Source organism: Rana temporaria, chromosome 4 (genome assembly GCF_905171775.1).
Source record: "Rana temporaria chromosome 4, aRanTem1.1, whole genome shotgun sequence".
NCBI classification, from domain to species: Eukaryota; Metazoa; Chordata; class Amphibia; order Anura; family Ranidae; genus Rana; species Rana temporaria.
In genome coordinates this window covers 300,128,926-300,154,279 of record NC_053492.1, presented here as the reverse complement: position 1 = coordinate 300,154,279, position 25,354 = coordinate 300,128,926, and the positions used below count along the sequence as shown (strand labels likewise).

Below are 25,354 nucleotides of genomic sequence, written 5' to 3'. Positions count from 1 at the left end.
GCGCGGGAGTCCCTCTGTTTACAAGTTGTCAGATGGCTTCAGCGGGTAGACAGTTAGGCAGGCAGCTGGTGCTGGTGACAGGAGGCAGGGTAGCAGGGTTAAGCAGGCTGGGTCATACACAGACTTGAAGAATTGGTTACAGGTCACAGACAGGAAACGTAGTCAGGAAGCGAGCTGGGTCTGGAACCGATCAGCGGAACTGGAGCAGACAGAAGAATGGTCACTGGACAAGCCAGCATTGAATCTGAGCACTCAATTGGTTTAAATAGTCTGGCGCTAGCATCTGTCACAGGTGCACACAAGAGCCGGCGCGCATATTGATGCGCGACGGCTTGTGTTTGCGCGTTAGTTCACACATATCTATTAGCCAGTGCCCAATTCTTACAAGCATAAAAAGGGAATCAGTTTTAGCTTGTGCCCAAGAGTTCTTTCAGAGGAATTTTTCTGTTTGCTGGAACGTGCATTCTGACAAGAGTACTTTTATTCTATATTGTATGACTTCGTCATTCACGTCGTTGTTCCTGTACCACAGGAACCTTAGATAATTTCTGGTATCTTCTCGTACAAGGAAACCGCAAAACATCTATTGAAGGTCTGCCATTATGGCGATTGATGCTTTGCGGAAGTGCATCAACACTCCTAGAAGACTATTATTTGATTTCTTTGCAAGTGGCAAACTTACAAAATCTGCAGGGGATCAAATAATTAAATTTTCCCCACTGTATATGTTACACCCTGAATACGGGTGTAAAATGTTACTAAGTCCCCTTTCACACTTATACGACTTGTACCACAATTTTGGATGGTAAAAATCGTATGACAAGTCATTCTTCATGATTTTGAAGGACTACCATTCATACTGGCATGACTAAGTCGTGCCGACTTCAAAGTAGTTCCTGCACTACTTTTTTCTGAAGTCGGATTCCGTACTAACAGATCTGACTTTGGCATGCAACTTGTACACAACTTGTGCATGAAGGGGAACTCCACGCCATTTTTTGGTCTGGTATGGATTTTAAGGGGAGCCCCCACGCCGAAAAAACGACATGAGGGGCCCCCCAAAATCCATACCAGATTCTTATCCGAGCACCAGCCCTGTCGTTCAGGAAAGGGGGTGGGGATGAGCGAGCAAAAATTGCTATGCAAAGTCTCTTTTTTTTTTAGTTTATGCAGACTGATGTTTTTTTTTGCATCCTAGGACATAAACTGATGCTTGCACACAAAAGAATGTATACTGAAAAAAGGTAAATATGCAATAGGCGTTTATTTGGTTGTGAACACAAATGTAAGTCATTTAATCATGCAACCACCAATATGTATTTAAATATTGCCACAAAAATCTCTCTCGCCATAAGGAGTTTGAAGCAATGACATAAAAATATAATTTCAGCTTGCATGTACAAGTTATATACACAATGAGTATCTTGCTCTTTGTATAAAAACAAACAGCCCATTCATACAAATAACGAACAAAAGACGCACACACACACAGAGCAAATTCAGTAGATCTTTGATTGTCGAAAAAAAAAAAAAATAGATCAATAAAATAGTAAAGGAGTAAACACATAATGGCATAACCCAACTGGATCAAACAGTACAAGCATCATTTGAACAATATAAGCATCAAGTTTTGATCACTGAGAGTATTCACATGTTAGAACGAGAAATACAGTAGATATTTGCACAACAAATACTGAGCATTTTAGACAAGTTTATGCATTTTATTTTTCAGAGGAATGGTAGACCCAAGTTGTCTCACTTTTCAAGCATTATTATTGCTCTGGCAGGCTAAAGAACTTTGTTAGACACAATCTACTAAAACCGGCATAATAAATAACTGAAGAACCTTTAAGTGGTTCTAAAGCCTTAAGTTTTTTTTCTCACTTTAATGCATTCTATGCGTTAAGGTGAAAAACGTTCTGTTCTGCAGGATCTCCCCCAGTCCCCCCCCCCCCCTTTATTCTTACCTGAGCTCGATCTGATCCAGTGATGTACATGAGAGTAGCGGCTCTCGCTGCTGTCTCTCCTCCCTGGGCAGATTGATAGCAGCGGGAGCCATTGGCTCCCACTGCTGCCAATCAAATGCTGTGCTGAGTGAGCAGACAGAGCAGCTTGGGAGCGAGCCCGCACGGATGCCCCCATACCTATAATGCCAGACAGAGGGAAGAATTTAAAGATAAAAAAGAAATGATTAGATAGGTCATATTTGAAAACAGGGGGGGGGAAAAAATCAGCTTCCAAGAGTCAATACAATTTCAAAAATGTGACACCAGTTAATTCTTTCAGCTTTAGAGTGATTAACTTCCGTCTGATACATATTTGAGGCCCTGTTTAGGAGATTTATTTTCACTTCCCAGTCGCAATGTTGTCACCAGACAGAAAGGGAGGAAAAATCTGCAACAGGAAACAAAAACTACACTATACAGGGGTTCGAGCTTTACCACATTCCTTTTAAAAAAAGGAAAAGGTGTGTGTGTGTGTGGATGGGGGGGTTCTCGGACCTTGCTGAGATTTTTTCTTACTTCCTGCTCTGGAAAAACATTGTCACCAGCACAGGAAGAGAAAGAAAATCTCATCAACAGCAGCAACGCCTTAATAGAAGCTAAAAAGATTTAACCCTTTCCTTCCCCACTATATTCAAAACTAAAACATGATTTGCCTAGAGATACAAGTCAAAAGGCCAGCCATAGACTGTTCGAATCCAACCATGTATGGGCAGGCTGATTGTACCCAAGTTGACCGACTGATCAACTTTGGTACAAGCAGCTTGTCAGATTCTTCATGCAATTATTGCCAGCGGCTATAGCCGCTGGCAATAATCGCTTTGTGTTCTCCCGACTGGGATGACTCCCGCCGCTGGGAGAACACAATGGCTCTGCGGGAGGGATTCCCCCATCAACGCTGATTGTGTTCATGGGGGAATCTAGCAAATTTTTTTCCTGCAATCCGAGCCTGCAGGAAAGAAAATCACTCCATCTATGGACGGCTTAAGTAATAAGGTTATATAGTTCATATGATTTTAACAGCTTCACATTTTAAAACAATCATCTACATTCTTGTTAATCAAGAGTTCTTATTTCAAAAACATTTGTTTAACCCCACTTCCCAATCCTATAGAAGCAGCAATAAAAAGTAGTCATGTTTTTAACCAGACTAACCTTTCTGCCAACAAAAATCTATATTGTGATTACATAGTCATGCTAAGTGCGATTTATAATTTCAGTGCCTTAAAAGCAAGCTCTTTTGCCTATAGCAAATTTATTAACTCATAGCACACTATCAGAGGGACAAAGGAATCCCATCAACAACATAAATGAACCTTAAGACACTTCAATGAATGAGGATTGATGTGATTATGAAATGCCATGCACCCACACCTTCACCAGGGCTTGTGAACCTAAAGCCCCCTACACACAGGCCAAATGTCGGGAGACAACGACCGGTTCAGATAAAATAAACTGGCCATCATTCAGCCCGTGTGTATGTCGGTTTGTCCAATAGAAGCTGGCTATTCGTCCGGCTCCTGTCGGATATGCATGCTGGAAAACCAGCAGCCGACTAACTCCCGATCAGCGATCTCAGCCAATGGGAGAAAGCGCTGATCGGAGAGCTCAGTGGGGGAGATCGCTGAATTAGCCTTGCACGATTAGTAAAGTGGCTCTGACCGGCAGGTTGCATGAAAAAAAAAAACTGCAGTGTGTACCCAGCTTAAAAGGTAGCTACAGATACAAGATGGCACAGGCTGGCCCCAAAACCTATTTACTTATAAATGATCAATGCACATTCACTATGGTTGATGTTCAAGTTTGTGCTGATAGAGGAGGCAGGTGAGCACTCTGCCAGTTTACCTCAGCGCTGATCTGTTTTGGAGAGCAACAGTAGGAAAAGCCAAGCTGGCAGACCGACCGACCTTCCCCCAAAATGGGTCAAGAGTCCCAATTCATCGTGCTAAATATATACAGCATTTAAGATGCCATAAAGTGCACTGTGGGCATGCTAAAGCAGCCTCTCAACCAATTTTACTGTATGGAATTTTGGTATACCTTTAAATGTTTTTTACCCAAAGACAAAAATGTATTATATTGCATCTTACCAATTCTTAGATGTAATGGCTGCATTTTTCACCTGTTAATCCTAAAAGTAAATCTGTTATTTTTCAGCTTCCTTTAGAAGACCAAGCTGTCCCACAAAAGTGTCAGAGGGTTGAGACAAATCATTTTTTTTTTATGTAAAACCTTTATCCTAAAGGGGAAAATGTAGCTGTTTAAAAAAAAGAATTTCCGGAAGTCCATCTAAATCTGCTAGTGCATCCAACACTATACTCTCCCCAGATTGACAATGTTGCTGTCCAAAGGCATTTCCATTGATCCTCCAGTAGCATAGAGACACCCTATGACAGAAAGCATGTTACTGGCCCGATCTCCTCCAGTAGCATAGAGACACCCTATGACAGAAAGCATGTTACTGGCCCGATCTCCTCCAGTAGCATAGAGACACCCTATGACAGAAAGCATGTTACTGGCCCGATCTCCTCCAGTAGCATAGAGACACCCTATGACAGAAAGCATGTTACTGGCCCGATCTCCTCCAGTAGCATAGAGACACCCTATGACAGAAAGCATGTTACTGGCCCGATCTCCTCCAGTAGCATAGAGACACCTTATGACAGAAAGCATGTTACTGGCCCGATCTCCTCCAGTAGCATAGAGACACCCTATGACAGAAAGCATGTTACTGGCCCGATCTCCTCCAGTAGCATAGAGACACCCTATGACAGAAAGCATGTTACTGGCCCGATCTCCTCCAGTAGCATAGAGACACCCTATGACAGAAAGCATGTTACTGGCCCGATCTCCTCCAGTAGCATAGAGACACCCTATGACAGAAAGCATGTTACTGGCCTGATCTCCTCCAGTAGCATAGAGACACCCTATGACAGAAAGCATGTTACTGGCCCGATCTCCTCCAGTAGCATAGAGACACCTCATGACAGAAAGCGTGTTACTGGTCCGATCTCCTCCAGTAGCATAGAGACACCCTATGACAGAAAGCATGTTACTGGCCCGATCTCCTCCAGTAGCATAGAGACACCCTATGACAGAAAGCATGTTACTGGCCCGATCTCCTCCAGTAGCATAGAGACACCCTATGACAGAAAGCATGTTACTGGCCCGATCTCCTCCAGTAGCATAGAGACACCTCATGACAGAAAGCGTGTTACTGGTCCGATCTCCTCCAGTAGCATAGAGACACCCTATGACAGAAAGCATGTTACTGGCCCGATCTCCTCCAGTAGCATAGAGACACCTCATGACAGAAAGCGTGTTACTGGTCCGATCTCCTCCAGTAGCATAGAGACACCCTATGACAGAAAGCATGTTACTGGCCTGATCTCCTCCAGTAGCATAGAGACACCCTATGACAGAAAGCATGTTACTGGCCCGATCTCCTCCAGTAGCATAGAGACACCTCATGACAGAAAGCGTGTTACTGGTCCGATCTCCTCCAGTAGCATAGAGACACCTTATGACAGAAAGCATGTTACTGGCCCGACAAACCAAAAAAAAGAAAACAAATGCAGCCACCACATGTAAGGATTGGTAAGCTGCAATAAATTACATTTATACTTTGGGGTTTATTACCACGTTGAGCACTATTTAACACTTAAGTGATAGTGCAGCTTGAGGAATCAGGGCAAAGGAATGCTTACAACAAATAATCATCTCCTTAACCCACCCAGAACAACTGCATCTGGCAAAGCGTCTCTTATGTCAGCAGACACCCTTACTGACACCTTGGCTACAAATGGATCACAGAAACAGGCTCAGGTTACTGCACACACCCCACATAATTCTTCAGCCTGGGAATGGAAGCATCAAAAAAACATTCATTTCATTCACAAATGTGAAAGTATGAGGTATAGAAGAAGTAAACATATCACATAATAAAGAAGCTCAAGATTACAAATTGTTTAGAATACTGTTAGCAGACAAAGAAAAAAAAATAATATAGTTTAGAAAAAGAAAAAACACATAACAGGAGATGTTGGTGTTTCTTCAGTTTGTTGTTGTTTTGGGGATATCCTGAACATCTGCTAAGTGAAGCTTTTGTCTGTGAACCATGCTGTTAAAGAAAATCTCCACAAAAAAAAGAGAAAAACACACAATTGTTACAGTTTTTTACTTACATTTTTCCAAATTTTCTTTGAAATTCAAACTGCAGCAACTTTTTAAAATTGTCAAATAATTCAAGACATCATAATCTTTGGCATCCATTGCAATAGGAGTTTCATTTTGGTGAGATATTCCAAGACTCCTCCATTTCTATAGGGAAGAAGACTTTGCGGCTTTTGTCAATAAATTACTAAGGGGTGTTTCACACTGGTGGCCAGGGGCAGGAAAAGGAGGGCTGTACACATGCCACGGTTTTGATGCTTTGCTTCATGGTGGTTGCAATTTTAAAGTGTTACTAAACCCAGGACCCTGCATTCACTATATCTAGTCTCTCAGTACACAGGACATGGAAGTGCAATTGTTTATTAAATATAAACTGCTTAATACCTTTTCTCATCAGTAATATATAGAAGTCTTGTAACTTTTATCAGTGTCTGGTTAAAGCTTGTAGGAGGAGTTTCCATTTTCCTCCTACTGTCCTATGAGGCGGCAGGACCCCTAACCCTCTGTCTGGACAGTGCTGATTGGGAGGGTGCATGTGATCAGCACTGGGCCAAAGAGGAAAAAAAACACAACACCTCTCCATCAATACACACCAAACTAGGCATATGCAGAGCAACTCCAAAGGCTGTCTTACCTGGAGATGGATTAGGAACAGCAGAAGAAGGGGAGGATCAGAGAAGACAGGATCAAACAACCTTTTTACACAATGCAGAGGATTAACCCCTTAACTTTCACAGTGAGTATAACAAGCATGCTTTATTGCAGATAAACACTGATTTTTACTGTTGTGGGCTGTGGCGGGCCCAGAGTTCCAGAAAGTAAAAAGAGATGGATTTGTCTGCCCTTATTGGCCAGTGTGAGAAGAATAGGGATGAAAAGAAAAATAAAGTGCACAAAGAATTAAAAGCTTGCAATTATCTATAAGCATCCATTTCTAGACTGCATTTGTAATTTATAGGAATGAAGTTCCTTTTAACACACACATTTTCCCTGCATCTTCTAAGAAGGACCTCTAAAGTACATAAACTACATAAATAAGCATTATAAACCCCTTCAGCTGCCACTGGCCTATGGCATATGCCAGCAGCAGAGAGGGATTTTACACACGATACCAGCTGCTGTAGCATTCATGTAAATCTGATTAGCCAACTGTCAGGTACAGTCACCCAATCACTTCCATGTAACCCTAATACATTAGTCCTACGGCTTGTTTTCCAAGCTCTGCTGTCTCACCTGCGGACCCAGAACTGGCATGGCGGGTGCTGCCAGGTAGGGCTGAGGGAGACTGGATAACATCTCCCCCATCTAGGAAGGAAGCAACAAATATTTTATTACATCACATTTGGATTCAGCGGTCATTTCCCTAGCCAATTTGGCCAGAGAAGAAGCTAATGGAATGTAATCTACGCTCCATTAGCTCCAATGGAGAACAGGTGAAAAAAAAAAATATCAGTTTTTTCAATTCTGAACCCCTCAAACCCACATACGAATATAAACATGTGTTGGAGTGTCAGGGTGTCCATGCACGTAAACATTGGTCGCACTACATATTACAGATCACTAGTAATAATTCTAGAGCCATTATTCATGGTTAACTCTAAACTTGTTTCCTGTAGGGGCTTTTAAACAGTTCCCTATAGAAATTTTAGGGTACTGAAGATTGTTGCCATTTCACAGGTGCATACAATTTTAAGACTTTACATGTCAGGTATTTTCTCAGCACAACCTCGGGTTTTATATTTTACCAAATCATGGGTAATAAATTGCATACGTGTGTCTTAAAAGTACCTTCTGTGTATTTTTTTACTGAAATGTTGCCATTGATAAACGATTTTGCCAATATTGTCAGACAAACATGGAACTACTGACATTTTACTCTCCAGAGTCTCTGGATTCAGAAAAAAAAATGGCATGTTATGGGGTATTTATTAGGCCTACAAGGATATTTGTGCGCTAAAAAAACAGAAAACACAAAAACAGCTCTGACAGCAAAAGTGTTAAAGGATACATAGATGAATTCAGCTCTTCAAGCTACAAATAAAGAAAAGAGATAGTTAAATGTCAAATAAAAATAAATACTTGAAATAAACTAAACTAGGGACTTTTTTGCATCCTGGTAACCCACATGCGATTAATATCTATAATAACAGTATTGTATATGAATACAGTTTTCAAGGGGAATTTCTGCTCTTCCACCTCCTCCCCGCTCCATTTGGCACTTTTTTTGGGGGGTGGGCACCCGATTTTGACAGCTCCCTCACTTCCGTCCGGATTGCCATGGCGATCTAACCGGAAATTCAGCCCCCCAGCCTTCTGGGACACACAGTTCCCAGAAGACTGCAGGACCATGTGCAATTGGAAGCTGGCTGTGAAGCCAGGCTTCACTGGCGGTTTACCTTAAGCCAGGTACACACTGCGGGTTGAACGAAAAAAAAAAAAACTGATGGTTCGAGCCACTGTACTAACCATGCAACGTCTTCCCCCCCGCTGAGCTGTTGTGTTCTGATAGGGGGATGGCCCCTACGCCAGATCTCCGATCAGCCCTCTCTACCATTGGTTGAAAGTGCTGATAGGGAGTCGGTGGGCTGCTGGTTTTCCAGCATGCAAGGCCCGCTTCTGTCGGTCAAACAGACATACACATGGGATGATGAACGTCGGATGTTTTTTTTTTTTTTTAACCAGCTGTGGTCTCCCGACAATTGGCCCATGTGTACCGGCTTTAGTCGAGATTCCGTCACCCAGACCTGAAGCCGACTGAAGAATCGGCACTGGATCCAGGGGCAGGTGAGTGTCTCTATATTAAAAGTCAGCAGCTACAGTATTTGTAGCTGCTGACTTTTCATTTTTGGGTGGAGGGGACTGGAGCTCCTCTTTGAAGTCTTCCCCACACCTACATGCAAGGCCAAGCTGACATATATATATATATATATATATATATATATTAAAAAAAGGATGTTGTTAGAACTGCTTTAGGCCCCCATGCTCCCCGATGCATCTTGCCCACAGAGGTGCGCTGCACAGTACCACAACACAGCACAAAAGTGCATTGCAGTGCAGTGTGCTATCACAAAAGTACAGGCCCGATATCTGGGTTGCTGAAGTCCACGCCAGCCCATTTTTTTTTTTTAAACGTGCATACTTTAACACATTGCACCTCAATGGTTGGGTGTGAACCTAAAGTATTAACCTGCTGCGTTAATGCTAGTGATGGACTGCATCATATATGTCAATTTTTATTTTCCTCAAGTTTCAAATTAAGTCCATCCACCATTTTCTAATGCATGCCAGTAAGGCCGATTCATCTGCTGCTATTTCTTAAAGACCCAAAACATAACAGAAAATTTTCAGTGTTTGTTCTGGTGTACATCCCATGCCATAATGTTACACTGCCGAGTTATCCAGTGATTGTATATTATGGCCTGTCAAGGATAGGACCGTCTCAGTCTGCTATATAACAGCTACAGGGTGGACTTTAAATAATAAAAAAATAAATAAAAAAAAAAACACGAGTGAGATCTTGTTTTGTTAAACCAACGGATTCCTTCAACCACAAAAGCAAAGAAGATGGGGGATTTCCCTCTGCTGAGACATTATATTCTGACAGTGGGGGAAATTTAGAAATGTTAATTGTGAATAAGTAAAAAGAAAAAAAATGTACACCTGTCTTTAATTCTTTCTGAAAATAACAGCACCACTCGGTATGCAAGGGTACCTGGACATTTCCTGTGCCTCCAATCCCTCCAGTATATTTGTAAAGTAAGATCTATGGCACTTCTGCCTCAGACTGCCAGTTTGAGATGTGTACTGAAATTTGGTGATGTCATAACTGTGCTGCTCACTGTTCTCTTTGCTGGGGACTATTGACTGGAGAAAGCAAAGCCCTTCTCCTCTACCAAGATGGATGCTTCCACACAAAAATACAGTGCAGGACATGGCATGGAAAGTCAGTACTGGAGAAAAAACAGCTGATGGGAGCCTACAAGCCATACAGAAAACTAGTCTTTTACCCCTCTACCTGCCTTTTTTTGGGCAGAGTTTTTCACAGTTCTGTTCTCCTTTAATAAAGATGCTGGTAATTTAATAACACAAAATACATTTTTAGAAAAACATACATCAAAAAGAAGTCGGTCAAGGTTGGAATCACTAGCAATTTTGCGCTTGTCTTCTGTCATTTCCTCCAATTCACCATATAGCTCTAGGTGAAGACGAGCCAGCTTCTCCTGCAATCCACGAACATGTTCCATCTGTTCAATTGAACATTCATGGCCTATAGAATCAGCAGTTTGAAATATTATTAGTGAGATTTGTAGCATATATGTATAAAAATAAAGTACATTTTGGTGCGGAGATCCTTGAGTTAGTCTTTCACACAGAGGATAATTAATAGAGGTGGAGTAAGGCCTGAAGGAAACAGCAGGGGAGTGAAAAAGAAGTATATACTGCAAGGGAGGGGGTATTAGGGCAAACCTGATGCTTTGGCTTGAGTGAGTAAAGCACAGGTTAGCTTTAGGCATCCATTATATATATATATACACACACCATAAACTCCATTTGACAGACCGTTGCAAAAAGCACCGACCAGTGTCAGATGAGGTATAGGTTATAGAGAGAAGACCTGCAACTATCATTCCCACCCCATCACCTCCACCGCCAACCCCTGTGGGCATTGCCTTACAAAATGGTAAACTATATAGGAGAGCACAGATAACCTTAAAAAACATAATAAGGATCAGGAATATGGTACCTCTAGCTGCAGCTTTGCAATTCAAATTTGCAATGGCAGCTTCCACATTTCTGTCAGCCAATGCTAGTTACATTCCCTGATATGAAGATGCCTACTAGAACGAGCATGTACAATTATGTTCATGAAATGTAATAAAGACAATTAAAATATATATAACAGAAAGCTACTAAATATATCCATCTTTCATAGAATAAGGTTGCTATGACATTAAAAAAAAAAACACTACCGTTCACACAAGCCCACATGCAAAAACGAGCCATTTTAACATGTTGGCTGGTGTCCATTGTGTACAGATGGTGCCTTGAATTGATACAATCCAATGTCCTGTTTACCTTTTTGTTCCACAAATGTGGTTGTGATCAGGGACACTGGTGACAGCATATAAGAAATGTCATATCTATCAATTTTTTTAATTTTTCTTCTTTTTTATTACAATATTTTTTTAACATACTGTGAGAAGAGCAATACAGTGTTACCACAGTAACATTAAACTACTCTGGGAATGTGATCAGGATTTTTTTTTTGATTGCCTATAACAGTGACTTTCACATTTCTACTAAATAAAAATTGGAATCATTCAGTGTGTATTGTTGTGATTAGCCACCGCTAATCACATGGTACAGATGAGCTGTGATAGGCCTCGTCTGTACAATGTGATTATTTTAACCATTAACAGATAGCAATACTATTGTACATGCTGAACGTCATGAAAGGAAGCCATCAATTGTTTACAACGGTCATGTGATCTGCTGCGATTGGTCACAGCAATCACATGGAACTGGCAGCAGCCCGATACAGGGATCTGTGCATTCCTAGAAGACATCATATGATGGTCCACCCAGCCATCATTTGACAATAGGCTGGGCAGGAAGTGGATAAATTGATTGTAATCCCTTACATATATCTAGTGAAATTACTGACCTCAGGTAACAAAGATGAAATAAATCCTCCTACATACGTTGTACCTATTAATCTACAGTCTTCTCTATGTCCATTAAAAGTCCAGAATTATAAAGCTTGTCTGAGAGTTCAGGAAAAAAAAGGGCAGAGAGCTGAAATTAGACACTTCAGAGCTCAGTGAAGAGAGCTGATTGGAGGTAAGACAGACCCCATTCAAGCTGAGGTGGTCAATCAGCTGGGGCTTCCTCCCCAGTTACTTTTTTTTTTCTTGGTGTCCGGAAAACCTGTCAGAGGTGATTCATGCTGATAGTAGAGGAAGGGGGCAGCAGAGAGAAATTACACTTAGTGCTCTTAATTGAGACTAGTACATACTATAGAGCAGGAATATGCAATAAGCGGCCCTCCAGCTGTTTCAAAACTACAAGTCCCATAATGCTTGTGGCTGTCAGAGTCTTGCTATGCCTCATGGGAATTGTAGTTCTGCAAAAGCTGGAGGTCCGCTAATTGCATATCCCTGCTATGGAGGGATATGCTTTGTTTATAATTCATGTCTGAGGTTTAAAGCCACTTTAATTCTGTCACTCAGCTACACAGACAGTCTGCAGGAGCCTGAGATTCCACCCGAGATCTGCTGATCGCAGGTGCAATGCTTTACAGGCTCCGAATTAAAAAAAAAATTAAAAAAAATACACATTTTTTAATCTGCAAAAAGATGTGAATTTAGTTAAATTTTTTACAAAGGTGAACTTGGCCTTTAAAAGTAAACCTATAGTAAAAAAAATATGCTGACTGCCATAGCTTAACGCTCATTTTGAAAATGATATATTCCCAGCTGACATGCTATTAAAAAGGTTTTTATATTGCCTTAGACATTGAACATGAACAAGTACGCAGCTCAGGATTTCTCAAATTTCCGTTCATCACTTTGGGCTTCACTAGCTGCATACTTGCTTTTGGTCAGTGACTCAAAATATTGAAATTAGAAGCAGCCAGGCAAATAGCATTTTCAAAAGGTCATCAGTAATAGTACAGCAGACCTATTTTTTTCTCCCAGTAAAGGATCCATTTAACAAGCTGTCAACAGTAGATATAAAGAGTCTTCTTATAAAAGGGAAATAACCATTACCAAAAGCTTGAAGTTTGCCAGAGTGGAAGTCATTGAGTAGACTAAGAAGTCCCTTCTCCATCTCCTGTACATCTGACACATCTGTAAGGAACGAGTGCTGAATGGGAGCCGATGAAGCACCTTTACTCTCTCCCTGAGATTTTGATTTCTCTTTAATGATTCTTCAGGTACAGAAAACAAAACAGAAAATCAGTCTACCGCCACAAACGCACACACTCTAACAATAAATTGCTAATTCTAGTCTCCTGGTCATCTGTATGGTCAAAACATACGTACTATATATAAAATCTTATATCTCAAAAATACAGACGCTAACAATAAGTGATAATAAGAAAGCCATCAAATGCCTGACATCTCAAGCAATTGTCTCCCTTGTTTATGAATTTCTGAGGCATGGAGGCATTCACAATTTGAAGCAAGACAAGTTACATTTTTATTTGGTTTTCTGCCCTTTATTAACCACTTGACCACTGGGCACGTAAACCCCCTTAATAACCAGACCAATTTTCAGCTTTCGGTGCTCTCACAATTTGAATGACAATTACTCAGTCAAACAACACTGTACCCAAATGAAATTTTCGTCCTTTTTTTCACACAAATAGAGCTTTCTTTTGGTGGTATTTAATCACCGTTGGGTTTTTTATTTTTTGCGCTATAAGAGAAAAAAGACTGAAAATTCTGTAAAAAATAATAATTTTATTGCGGGGTATTGCGGGGTATATTGTAGAGTATTGTGTGGTATTGCAGGGTATTGCGGAGTATTGCAGGGTATTGTGGGGTATTGCGGGGTATTGCGGGGCATTGCGGAGTATTGCGGGGCTTTGCGGAGTATTTTGGGGCATTGCAGAGTATGGGGGCATTGCAGAGTATGGGGGCATTGCAGAGTATGGGGGCATTGCAGAGTATGGGGGCATTGCAGAGTATGGGGGCATTGCAGAGTATGGGGGCATTGCAGAGTATGGGGGCATTGCAGAGTATGGGGGCATTGCAGAGTATGGGGGCATTGCAGAGTATGGGGGCATTGCAGAGTATTGCACAGGGAGGGATGGATGGATGGCTGGATCTGTGACTACATGTGTCACAGATCCAGCCCGCAGCAGCAGCAGCAGCTGCTGCTGCTTCCGCTCTCTCCCCTCTCCTCTCTCACACTGTACCGTTCGGTACAGAGAGGAGAGGGAGGAACCGGCGTCATCACATGACGCCGGTTTGTTTACTAGTGATCGCTCCGTCATTGGACGGAGCGATCACGTGGTAAATCGCCGCTATCAGCGGCGATTTACCGTGATCCGTGATCAGCCGGGTCCAGAGGACCCGGCGGTCACGGAGACTCCCGTGTGCGCGCCCCACAGGGCGCGCGGGAGCGCGACTCTGGGAGGACGTACATTGACGCCCTCCCAGAGTTAAGCAACCGCCTTGTAGACAAATTTCGTCTATAGGGCGGTTGCTAACTGGTTAAAGCAGGCCATAGATGGTTCTAATCTCATATGGTCCAGCAGGAACAGTCCGAGATTCAAAATATGTATGGGCAGGCTTAATGTACCCAAGTTGATCAGCCAATCACTCGAATATGATTCGCTGCATGAGAGATTACATGCGAGCTGGCAGGTTGCTTTCAATAGGGCTGCTTACTCGCAGCTGATCACGGGAAACCCCACTGGGATTCTTGCATGCAAATCGCAGGCACACCCTTAAGGTTAAACTATCATACCATACATGGATCGGTCCCTGCTGAACCCTCAGATATTCAAACCATGTATGGGCAGGCTGATTGACCAATCACCTTGGGTACAATCAACTTGGGTATAACCAGCCTGCCGGATTTTACATGAGACTATTGCTAGGGGCTGTTATCGTCGTAAGCAATAATCACTGTGTTCTCCCGGCAGGACTGGCTTCCCACGTCAGGAGAACACAATGGTTCAGTGGGGGAGGGATTCCTCTGTCAACACTGTCTGTGTTGATGGGGGAATCAAGCGATTTTCTTTCCTGCAACTGGTTGCGGGAAAGAAATTGGCTCTATGGCTGGCATTAGATCATATTTACTTATATACTACGAGAAAACAATGCAATCATCTTAAAGGGTCAGTTTACTCAAAATCCACCAAGAAGAAGATTGGTGCTTCAAAACACCATTGTCAACCTATAGCTAGAATATGAGCTTTGGATAGACTAGTCCTTTAACAGCTATCTGCCCAAAATGTAGCGTTGAGAATCACCTTTTCAACTTTGGTTTTTGCGCAGCTGGCTGTGGCACAGCATTTGAGAACCCAGTGCTTTTGCTAAGTGGGACAGAGTTCTTCTTGGAATTAATGAGTGGAGGAGGGTGACTAGTGGAGGATTTGGGACTCCGCCGTTTCATCTTCCTCTCATCCATGGAAGCTGAGCTTTACTTTTGTATAGCCTAAAAAAGAAAAAAAAGGAATCAGGCTTTGGTGTACATTAGAGCTGCACGGTTCTTGATAAAATGAGAATCACAATTTTTTAGCTTAGAATAAAGTTAATGATTCTCTCTCAATTCTCGGCGTAACATCTTTCACATTATAAAATTTAGCTAACTGTACCGTTTAGTTTTTTTAATTCATTTAAGTGTATATTTTCCCCAAAAAATTTGCTTTTGAAAGTGCAAATGCAGGAAAACGACCGCCATTTTATTTTTCTAGGGTCTCTTCTAAAAATCATAATATATATATATATATATATATATATATATATATATATATATATATATTTGGGGGTTTGGGGGTTACAAGTGATTTTCTAGCAACAAAATGCTGATTTTAAGTTGTAGGCAAAAAAGGTTCAGTCTTTAAAGTGGTTGTAAACCTTCGCGTTGTTTCACCTTAAAGGGGTTGTAAAGGTACAATTTTGTTTTCCTAAATGGCATCATTTACCTTAGTGCAGTCCTCCTTCACTTACCTCATCCTTCCATTTTGCTTTTAAATGTCCTTATTTCTTCTGAGAAATCCTCACTTCCTGTTCTTCTGTCTGTAACTCCACACAGTAATGAGAGGCTTTCTCCCTGGTGTGGAGTGTCGTTCTCACCCCCTTTCTTGGACTACAGGGGGAGTCAGGACGCCCACTAACACACAGCTCCTTTCTCTATCTGCAACGTAGAGAGCGTCCTGACTCTTCTGTAATCCAAGAGAGGGGGCGAGCATGACACTCAACACCAGGGAGAAAGCCTTGCATTACTGTGTGGAGTTACAGACAGAAGAACGGGAAGTGAGGATTTCTCAGAAGAAATAAGGACATTTAAAAGCAAAATGGAAGGATGAGGTAAGTGAAGGAGGACTGCACTAAGGTAAAGGAAGCTATTTAGGGAATTTTTTTTTTTTTACCTTTACAACCCCTTTAATGCATCCTATGCATTAACCGCTTCAGCCCCGGACCATTTGGGTGGTCAAAGACGAGGCCATTTTTTGCGATTTGGCACTGCGTCGCTTTAACTGACAATTGCGCGGTCGTGCAACGTGGCTCCCAAACAAAATTTACGTCCTTTTTTTCCCACAAATAGAGCTTTCTTTTGGTGGTATTTGATCACCTCTGTGGTTTTTGTTTTTTGCGCTATAAACAAAAATAGAGCGACAATTTTGAAAAAAAAAAAAATTCAATATTTTTAACTTTTTGCTATAATAAATATCCCCCAAAAATATATAAAAAAATGTTTTTTCCTCAGTTTAGGACGATACATATTCTACATATTTTTGGTAGAAAAATAAAAATTGCAATAAGCGTTTATTGATTGGTTTGCTCAAAAGTTATAGTTTACAAAATAGGTGAGAGTTTTATGCCATTTTTATTTTTTTTACTAGTAATGGCAGTGATTTTTTTTGTGACTGGGACATTATGGCGGACACATCAGACACTTTTGACACATTTTTTGGACCATTTTATTTTCACAGCGATCAGTGCTAAAAATCACTGGTTACTGTGAAAATGACACTGGCAGTGAAGGGGTTAACCACTAGGTGGCGCTGTAGGGGTTAAGTGTTCCCTGCCTTAACTGTAGGGGGGGATGGGCTCTCTGTCACATGACACTGATCTCTGCTCTGAGTACACGGAGCCGAGGCAGAGCAAGGAGATACTTGTTTCCACAAGCATCTCCCCGCTCTATACCTCCGTGAGACGATCGCGGGATCAAATCCGCGGGACCCGCAGTCCGACTCATGGGGAAGGCAGCAGGATCGCGAGCCCGCACACGGCAGGCATTTAAAGGGCCACGTACAGGTACAGGTGATAATGCCTGTCCGTGCCATTCTGCCGACGTATATATGGCGTTCTGCTGACGTATATAAGCGGTTACGGTGAAAAAAAAACACCTTGCAGTCACCGGCCCCCGAGCTCCCATTTTACTTACCTGAGCCCGAATCTCCGTGGGCGCGATCCCATGTTGCCTTCCCCCAGGTCTTGTCGGCTCTTCGCTGGATGAGTGATAGCAGTGCAGCCATTGGCTCCCGCTGCGGTCAATCAAATCCAAAGACGCAGCCGCCGGGGCCCGAGTCATACAAATCGGCGTCTATGGACGCCGATTGTATGGCACGGGAGTGCGCCCGCAAGGTGACCCCCTCGGGAGACAGCTTTCCAGATGGGGGTTACCTCTTGCAGGAAGGAGCCGCGAAAGCAGCCGTTGGACCCCAGAAGAGGACGATCGGGCCACTGTGTGCAAAACGAACTGCACAGTGGAACTAAGTATGATATGTTTGTTTTTTAAATAATAGCGGAACCTTTATTATCACTTTAAGTGGTTAAACTGACCTCATTTGAAGACCAAAGTTCATCCCTTTTATCTAAAAGAAGCCGAAAAATGATGTGAAGCCCACACACGATCATTTTAAATGACATTTTTTTTAAAGCCGAAAAATGATCGTGTGTACGCAGATTTTTGGTCTATATTCTGTGTCTATCTTCTAAAATACATCTATGATAAAAACAAATTATAGACCCTCCATTTTTTTGTAATTGGGCAAACTTACAAAATGTGTTATTATTTATATCCTTTCTTTACCATATATTTATTCCTGGACACATTTCCCAGCAATTCACGTTTGTGGTTATGTACAAAGATGAGTGAAGGCATAGACAGTATCTCAGAAAAGTGAGTACACCCCTCACATTTTTGTAAATATTATATCTTTTCATGTGACAAATTCTGAAGACAACTCAACACACAGCCATTAAAGTCTAAACCACTGGCAACAAAAGTGCGTACACTTGAAAATGTCCAAATTGGGCCCAAAGTGTCAATATTTTGTGTGGCCGCTATTATTTTCCAGCACTGCCTTAACCCTCTCAATCATGGAGTTCACCAGAGCTTCACAGGTTGCCTCTGGAGTCCTCTTCCACTCTTCTATGGCAACATCACAGAACTGGTGGATGTTGGAGACATTGTACTCCTCCACCTTCCATTTGAGGATGCTCAACAGGGTTTAGGTCTGGAGACATGCTTGGCCAGTCCATCCGCTTTACTCTCAGCTTCTTTAGCAAGGCAATGGTCGTCTTGGAGATGTGTTTGGGGTTGTTATGTCAGCATATTGCCCTGCAGCCCAGTCTTCGAAGGGAAAGGATCATGCTCTGCTTCAGTATGTCACAGTACATGTGTGTATTCATGGTTCCCTCAATGAACTGTAGCTCCCCAGTGCTGGCAGCCCCAGACCATGACACACCCCATCGCCATGCTTGACTGTAGGCAAGACAAACTTGTCTTTGTACTCCTCACCTGGTTGCCGCCACACACGCTTGACAACATCTGATCCAAATAAGTTCTCATCAGACCATAGGACATGGTTCTGGTAATCTTGTCTTCAGCAAACTGTTTGTGGGCTTCCTTCTGGGATGACAGTCATGCAGACCAATTTGATGCAGTGTATGGTATGAGCACTGACAGGCTGACCCCCTTCAACCTCTGCAGTAATGCTGGCAGCACTCATACGTCCATTTCCCAAAAACAACTTTTGGATATGACGCTGAACAAGTGCAGTCAACTTCTTTGGTCGACCATGGCAAGGCTTTTTCTGAGTGGAACCTGTCCTGTTAAACCGCTGTATGGTCTTGGCCCCCGTGCTGCAGCTCAGCTTCAGGGTCTTGGCAATCTTCTTATAGTCCAGCACTACTAAGTAGGGCCGAAACGAATCGATTAATCGACAACCAATCGATTATGAAATTAATCGATTACAATTTTCATAATCGATTAATCGGCCAGTAACATGATGGGGTTAAAACAACTAAAATTAGCCCTTTATAGTACAAAAAAGCAAATCACTACTGTAAATATTACTTTCACTGTCCCACAGTAAAAAAATGAACCCCTTAAAGTAGCGATTATTTGCTCTTTTTGTACTTATTTTCGTTTTTTTAACCCCATTTTGTTACTAAACTCATGGCCGGGGGGTTCACACCTCTGTTTTTTGGTGCTTTTTGCAGAAACACACTACAGTTCATTTACATGTTTTCCTATGGGACACGTTCACATCCATGAATTTTTTTTAGCTGCTGCGTATTTGGAAAGGGCAAGGACTTTTTAAACGCAAAACGGTGCCATTTTTTTTTTTTTTTTCGTTCAATATACTTCAATGGAGAAGCTACAGAAAAGCATTTAATGTGTTTTTGCGGCAATTTGTGTTTTGTAATCTGCCAAACAACAAATTGGCCCAAAAAAAAAATGTAATTTTTTTTTTTTAAGGCTATTATCCGATCGAAACAATAATCGGCCAACTAATCGATTATGAAAATAATCATTAGTTGCAGCCCTACTACTAAGCCATCTTTATGCAGAGCAACAATTATTATTTTTTCAGATACTTAGGAGGTTCCATGTTGAACTTCCAGTGACCAGTATGAGAGAGTGAGGCTATTTTCACACTGGGGCGCTAAAAATAGCGCTTGCAAAGAGCCTCTCCTTTCACACCAGTGTGAAAGCCTGAGGGCTTTCACACTGGAGAGGTGCGCTGACTGGATGGTAAAAAAAAGTCCCGCTAGCTGCATCTTTGAGGCGCTGTAGGAGCGGTGTATACACTGCTCCTAAAGCGCCCCTGTTGATTGAAATCAATGCGCAGCAGGGCTTTCCAGCTGTTTAACCATTCTCCACCCGCTAACAGGGGTTAAAAGCACACCACTTGCGGCCAAATAGCGCCGCAAAAACGATGGTAAAAATAGCAGCGTTTTACTGCCAACGCCTCAGCATTAAAGTAGCCTGAGAGCGATAACACCAAATTTAACACGCATGCTCCCCATTCACACCTGAGATCTTGTAATACTGTAATAAAATATATACAAAAATGTGAGGGGTGTACTCACTTTTGTGAGATACTGTATATTATACTAATCTAGTCTTAGATCATAATGTTGTTTAGGATAATGAGGTATGCAAATCACAACTATAATTTTTTATATACACGCACATACATATATATTATATACACACACACACATATATACACATACACACACACACACATATATATACACATACACACATATATATTATATTCCAATTACATTTTATTTCAATTATACCAATAATGTCATATTTCATAGTATTTTATTCTATTTTAAACACATAATAAATATATATTTTCTATTGATTTGGTTTTTGTTCTGCCCAGGGAGACGCCCAGTGGCTCCACAGCTGCATTCTCGTTTTTGAGCTGAGTCTTTGCAGTCCTGCCTCCTCCAAGATGCATTTAGGCTCGGTTCACATATATGCAAACCGGATGCTTTAACCGCATCCGATTCGCGCAACATGCAAGTCAAACCGGCTTTTAATGAAGCTGGTTCACACGTCCGGGACGGCCGCAGTCTTTTTCTAAAAAGGGTCCGGGTGATTTGGGGTCCGGTTTAGGTGCAAATTCAAGTAACATTTTGCACCTGAACCAGTGAACAAAACCGCCCTGGACTTCAGACTGCAAACAGCAGCCGGACATGTGTGAACCCAGCCTCAAAGCGTAGGAAAGCTCAGCATAGGTAGGCTGATGAAGAAGTCAATTGGCTTTGAAATGTTTCCGGTGTCTCCAATGGATGTGCCTACAGTGACGTCAGGGATTCCAGTCCTGGGTTGAACACCAATTGCAGTGACAGCTGCTTCCTCCATCTTCAGCATGCTTCATCCCCAGCCGGAGGTCAAAGCTGGTGGTTCTCTGGTATTTCCTCCCTATCATATCAAAGCAACCCAACCTCCTCCTCCTCCATGCCCACTAACCAGCTAATGGGGGTGGGATATTGCATGTCGATTAAAGCGTTTGTAAACCCTAAAAAATAAATCTCTATATCCTTCTCCTTTAAAGCATGTTAAAGAGCACAGTGCTCGTGCCATGTCACGTGTCCTTTTGTATGATGTAAAATACCTGACTGATCCTGCCTGTTCCTGTGTCTTCCTGTCTCTGCTGACCATGATAATCAGGGTTCCTGATCCAGGATACCGTGGTCAGATTACATGCTTCTGTCATCACGCTGTCTGCCCTCTCCTCTCTGCCCTCTGTCTCTCCCCCTCCCTCCTAGCCCATCAGTTCCTATGACTGTGTGTGAGAGAGATCTTCTCCAGCCCCTTCCCCCCACTGCTCTTCCCTGTCACTTGACATACCTTTGAAAAGTAACTTGCACACCTCTGTTTTATCAAGATCCTAACTACTAGGTCTCAGTACTTTTAAAACTCTAATCAAATACCTTATCTCACATTAGTCACATGACATTCCTCTGCTGGCCAGCTGATGTCAGAGGGTTATCTCAGCCCCTCCCTTTGCATTCTTCTTCCGAGGAAAGGAAAGACACTGACAACAAGTTATTGCTGTGAGATAAGGTACTTACAAAAAAAAAAAAACACACACACACATTGGGGGTTATTTACTAAAGGCAAATCCACTTTGCACTACAAGTGCACTTGAAATAGCACTGAAAGTGCAGTAGCTGTAGATCTGAGGGGGACATGCAAGGAAAATAAACAGCATTTTAGCTTGCACATAATTGGATAATAAAATCAGCAGAGCTTCCCCTCATTTCAGATCTTTCCCTCAGATTTACAGCGACTGAACTTTCAGTGCAATTTCAAGTGCACTTTGCACTTGTAGTGCAAAGTTGATTTGCCTTTTGTAAATAACCCCCATAGTGCTATAGCTCTTGATAAAACAGAGGGGATCGCAGTGGTTTATCATCCTGCTTTTACAACCACTTTAACGGTGGCTTCACCTCCCTCTTATTCTAAGACCCACGATTTGTTTAGTGTGCCGCTCAGGCTCGATCACTATGGGGAGTAGTGTGGGTGACGATGCAACCACTGCAAGAGTGCCAGCAAGGGATGGAGCTCATCAGCTCCTGTAGTCACTAGAAGAAGAGAGGAAAGATCCCTGGTGCCGCATATCTACGAAGTCCTATAGTGGTATGAGAGAGACAACCTTAACCTCCCTGGCGGTATGATTTTTTCAGATTTTAGGTGCTGAAGGCGGTACCATTATTTTGCAAGGAAATTTGGCGTTTTACATTGTAGGCCTGTAATTCTTAGGAATAACTCACTTAAATCTGACCAAACAAGAGTCTAGTAGGCATCCCGGGTATGAAAAAGTTTGAAAAACAAAATCATAAATTATAATATAATAAATAATTATAACAAATAATAATATAATAAAAATTATTCAATAATGTAATCAACTCAAAATCACTGAAATTTGCTCAGTTGCAGAATTTTCGCTGTCATTACTTTTATTTTTTTATAACGAATTTCCCCACAAATCGCTATCGCACAATTCTGCAAGTGATTATAATTTATTATCGCTGTTTTCTAGCTGCTCTAAAACTATTTTTGACATAAAGGGACACTTTTGGTTGCTATGGACAATCTACAGTTTGCAGGGAGAAACAACAGTTTTTATTATATAAAAGTACATGTAGGGCACTGGGCAGACCACTAGGGACAACGGGGGTGTGTATTTTTTACATACAGTACTGTAATCTATAAGATTACAGTATACTGTATGTAATGTGTTTATTTACTTTTTTGAATTTGGCGCCGATCTCCGCCCCCGTGCGTCGTAACGTCGCAGGGAACGGAGATCGGCGGCACACAGGGATACTGTGTGAATCGAGCGAGGACGCCGCTCGCTCACACAGCGGGGAGGGATCGCAGGATCCAGGGACAAGGTAAGTAACTTTGTCTGTGGCTGCTGTGAGGCGATCCAAAGTCTGGCTCTGGGAAACCGCTTTTGGTACAGAAATCTTACCCCAAGCCAAGCCAGACTCGGGAATACCGCCAGGGGGGTTAAAGGGGTTGTAAAGGAAACATTTTTTTGTTCCCTAAATAGCTTCCTTTACCTTAGTGCAGTCCTCCTTCACTTACCTCATCCTTCCATTTTGCTTTTAAATGTCCTTATTTCTTCTGAGAAACCCTCACTTCCTGTTCTTCTGTCTGTAACTCACCACCGTAATGCAAGGCTTTCTCCCTGGTGTGGAGAAAGCCTCTTGAGGGGGCGAGCAGGAGTGTCAGGACACTCTCTACTTAGAGATAGAGAAAGGAGCTGTGTGTTAGTGGGCGTCCTGACACTCCTGCTCGCCCCCTCAAGAGGCTTTCTCCACACCAGGGAGAAAGCCTTGCATTACGGTGATTGGATTTCTTCCAATCACAGGCTGTGTTACGCCCCTCCAGCCTGTGACTTAGAATAAGCCCCGACTCCCACTTATGCAGGTTGCATATGCCAGGTGCATTTTACAATATACGTTTTTTGATCCATTGAAGTCTATGGAACCAAAAACCAGAAAAAAGTCCCTGGGCGTTTCCATAAAATGCACAGATGTGAACTTGACCAATAGGAAACCACGTTAAATGGACTGTAGTGTGTTTCTGCAAAACTAAAAATGCACAAAAAAAACAATGAAGAAAAATGCATAGATGTGAACCAGGCCTTAGAGAAGAGAGGAAAGATAAGATCCCTGGTGCCGCACATCTACGGAGTCCTATGGTGGTATGAGAGAGAAAGCCTCAGCCTGGGCTCCCGCCAGGCCACGCACCAACGCGTTTCACTCCGAGGGGTGGAGAGATCCCCATGACTAAGCTCCAGGGGTGGAGTGAAACGCGTTGGGACTTGGCCTAGAGGGATCCCATGTTGCGCTTGTCTCTCTCATACCACCATAGGACTCAGGTCCTGCGGCACCAGGGATCTTTCCTCTCTTCTCTTATTATAAGACACGGGCTGGACAGGGGCGACACCTGCGAAATCCACCAACACCAAATGATAACAATTTGAAAAATGTTTCATGACATTTTAAAACAGTTTATTGATATTATTTAATTTTTACTCTGTATTCCAGGCAGTTTTTTTGGACATGTGACCAGCAGCAAAGGACTAAAAGCTCCTCCTGCTTATATTTCCATACAGACGGACTGGGTCATGTAACAGCTGTATATCGATAAGGATTTTTTTTTTATTATTATTAAATTTAAAATAATTACAGTGGCATTATCCACATACAGAAATAGAAAGGACAATGTAAATTAAACAGTGTGTGTTTAGTATCTCTTTAACTCATAACATGCCTTCACTTTTTACAAAGTAGCTGCAATTCAGCTTTAAACTCCCAATAGATTTTTTGTCAGCACTGCTTTTCCTTTCTGCTGACTCTTCAGTGTAAGCAATGGAAACATGTATAGGTTGGAGGAGAGCTTTGTATTTATGGGTGAGGAAACAATCACCATTTACACCAGTGGAGTGCCAGGACAGCCCTCAGAGTCTTGTTTACATTCAACAGGTTGTGGCAGCCATTAGTGACCCCACCCAGCCACCCAGCCAGCCGAGGAGCCGGGATTTCAGGTGGAGGTCTCACCATGTCCCCGGATACTGAGAGAAGACACACACACACCACACATAACACAGCTTTCTAGCCACTCTACTACTACACAACCACCAGGCGACTGTCTACATACTCACCACTCAGCTCTCATCAGACCTTCCAGCCGACATCCCACAATGGGCTCCTCTATAACCTGCCGGGTGAAAAATATCTCAGAAAAGAAAGGTTCCGAGCAAAATAAATGTCCCTATGTTATAATAACACACTGCACTCTGCTGACCTCTACTGGGAAAAAGTTGGAACTGTTATAATATTACAGAGGAAACCTATCATCAAAGAAACATGGTGGCTGCTGCTGAGGTGCTAAAGGATATCTATACTTTCATATATTCTTTGTTACCACTCCCCCCTCCATATCTATATACTCACTCTCTTACAATCTATTTCCTCACCTATCCATGCTTCTTCTAGATCCAGACTGTGCTGCCAGCCATCGGTGCAAACTAATCTGGACAGTCCATCTTGTCTTCTACGCATACGTAAAAAAAATACGGGCGTTATTCAAGCGTTTTTCGAGAATTTTTCGAGCGTTATTCGAGCGTTTTTCAGGCGAAGTCTCATCTGCAATCCCAATGTGAA

General features: G+C 42.3%; 1 protein-coding gene across 1 annotated transcript; it reads right to left on the bottom strand.

Annotated features, from left to right (window-relative positions):
- Positions 1-1,245: 1,245 nt before the first annotated feature.
- CCDC28A (coiled-coil domain containing 28A) lies at positions 1,246-24,950 on the bottom strand. Its single transcript, XM_040350530.1, has 6 exons — positions 24,853-24,950; positions 15,163-15,347; positions 12,947-13,107; positions 10,289-10,443; positions 8,185-8,207; positions 1,246-6,111 (listed from the first exon to the last, which is right to left on the bottom strand). The coding sequence occupies exons 2-6, from the start codon at positions 15,318-15,320 to the stop codon at positions 6,057-6,059; spliced, it is 552 nt and encodes a 183-aa protein (XP_040206464.1). The 5' UTR covers positions 15,321-15,347; positions 24,853-24,950; the 3' UTR covers positions 1,246-6,056.
- Between the last annotated feature and the right edge of the window lie 404 nt (positions 24,951-25,354).

Coding starts and splice junctions, on each gene's coding strand:
- CCDC28A (XM_040350530.1), bottom strand. CDS start 15,320: ATGGATGAGAGGAAGATGAAACGGCGGAGTCCCAAATCCTCCACTAGT. Junction 13,108..15,162: donor CAAAAACCAAAGTTGAAAAG/GTGATTCTCAAC, acceptor CTGTACCTGAAG/AATCATTAAAGAGAAATCAA. Junction 10,444..12,946: donor TGGCAAACTTCAAGCTTTTG/GTAATGGTTATT, acceptor CTGATTCTATAG/GCCATGAATGTTCAATTGAA.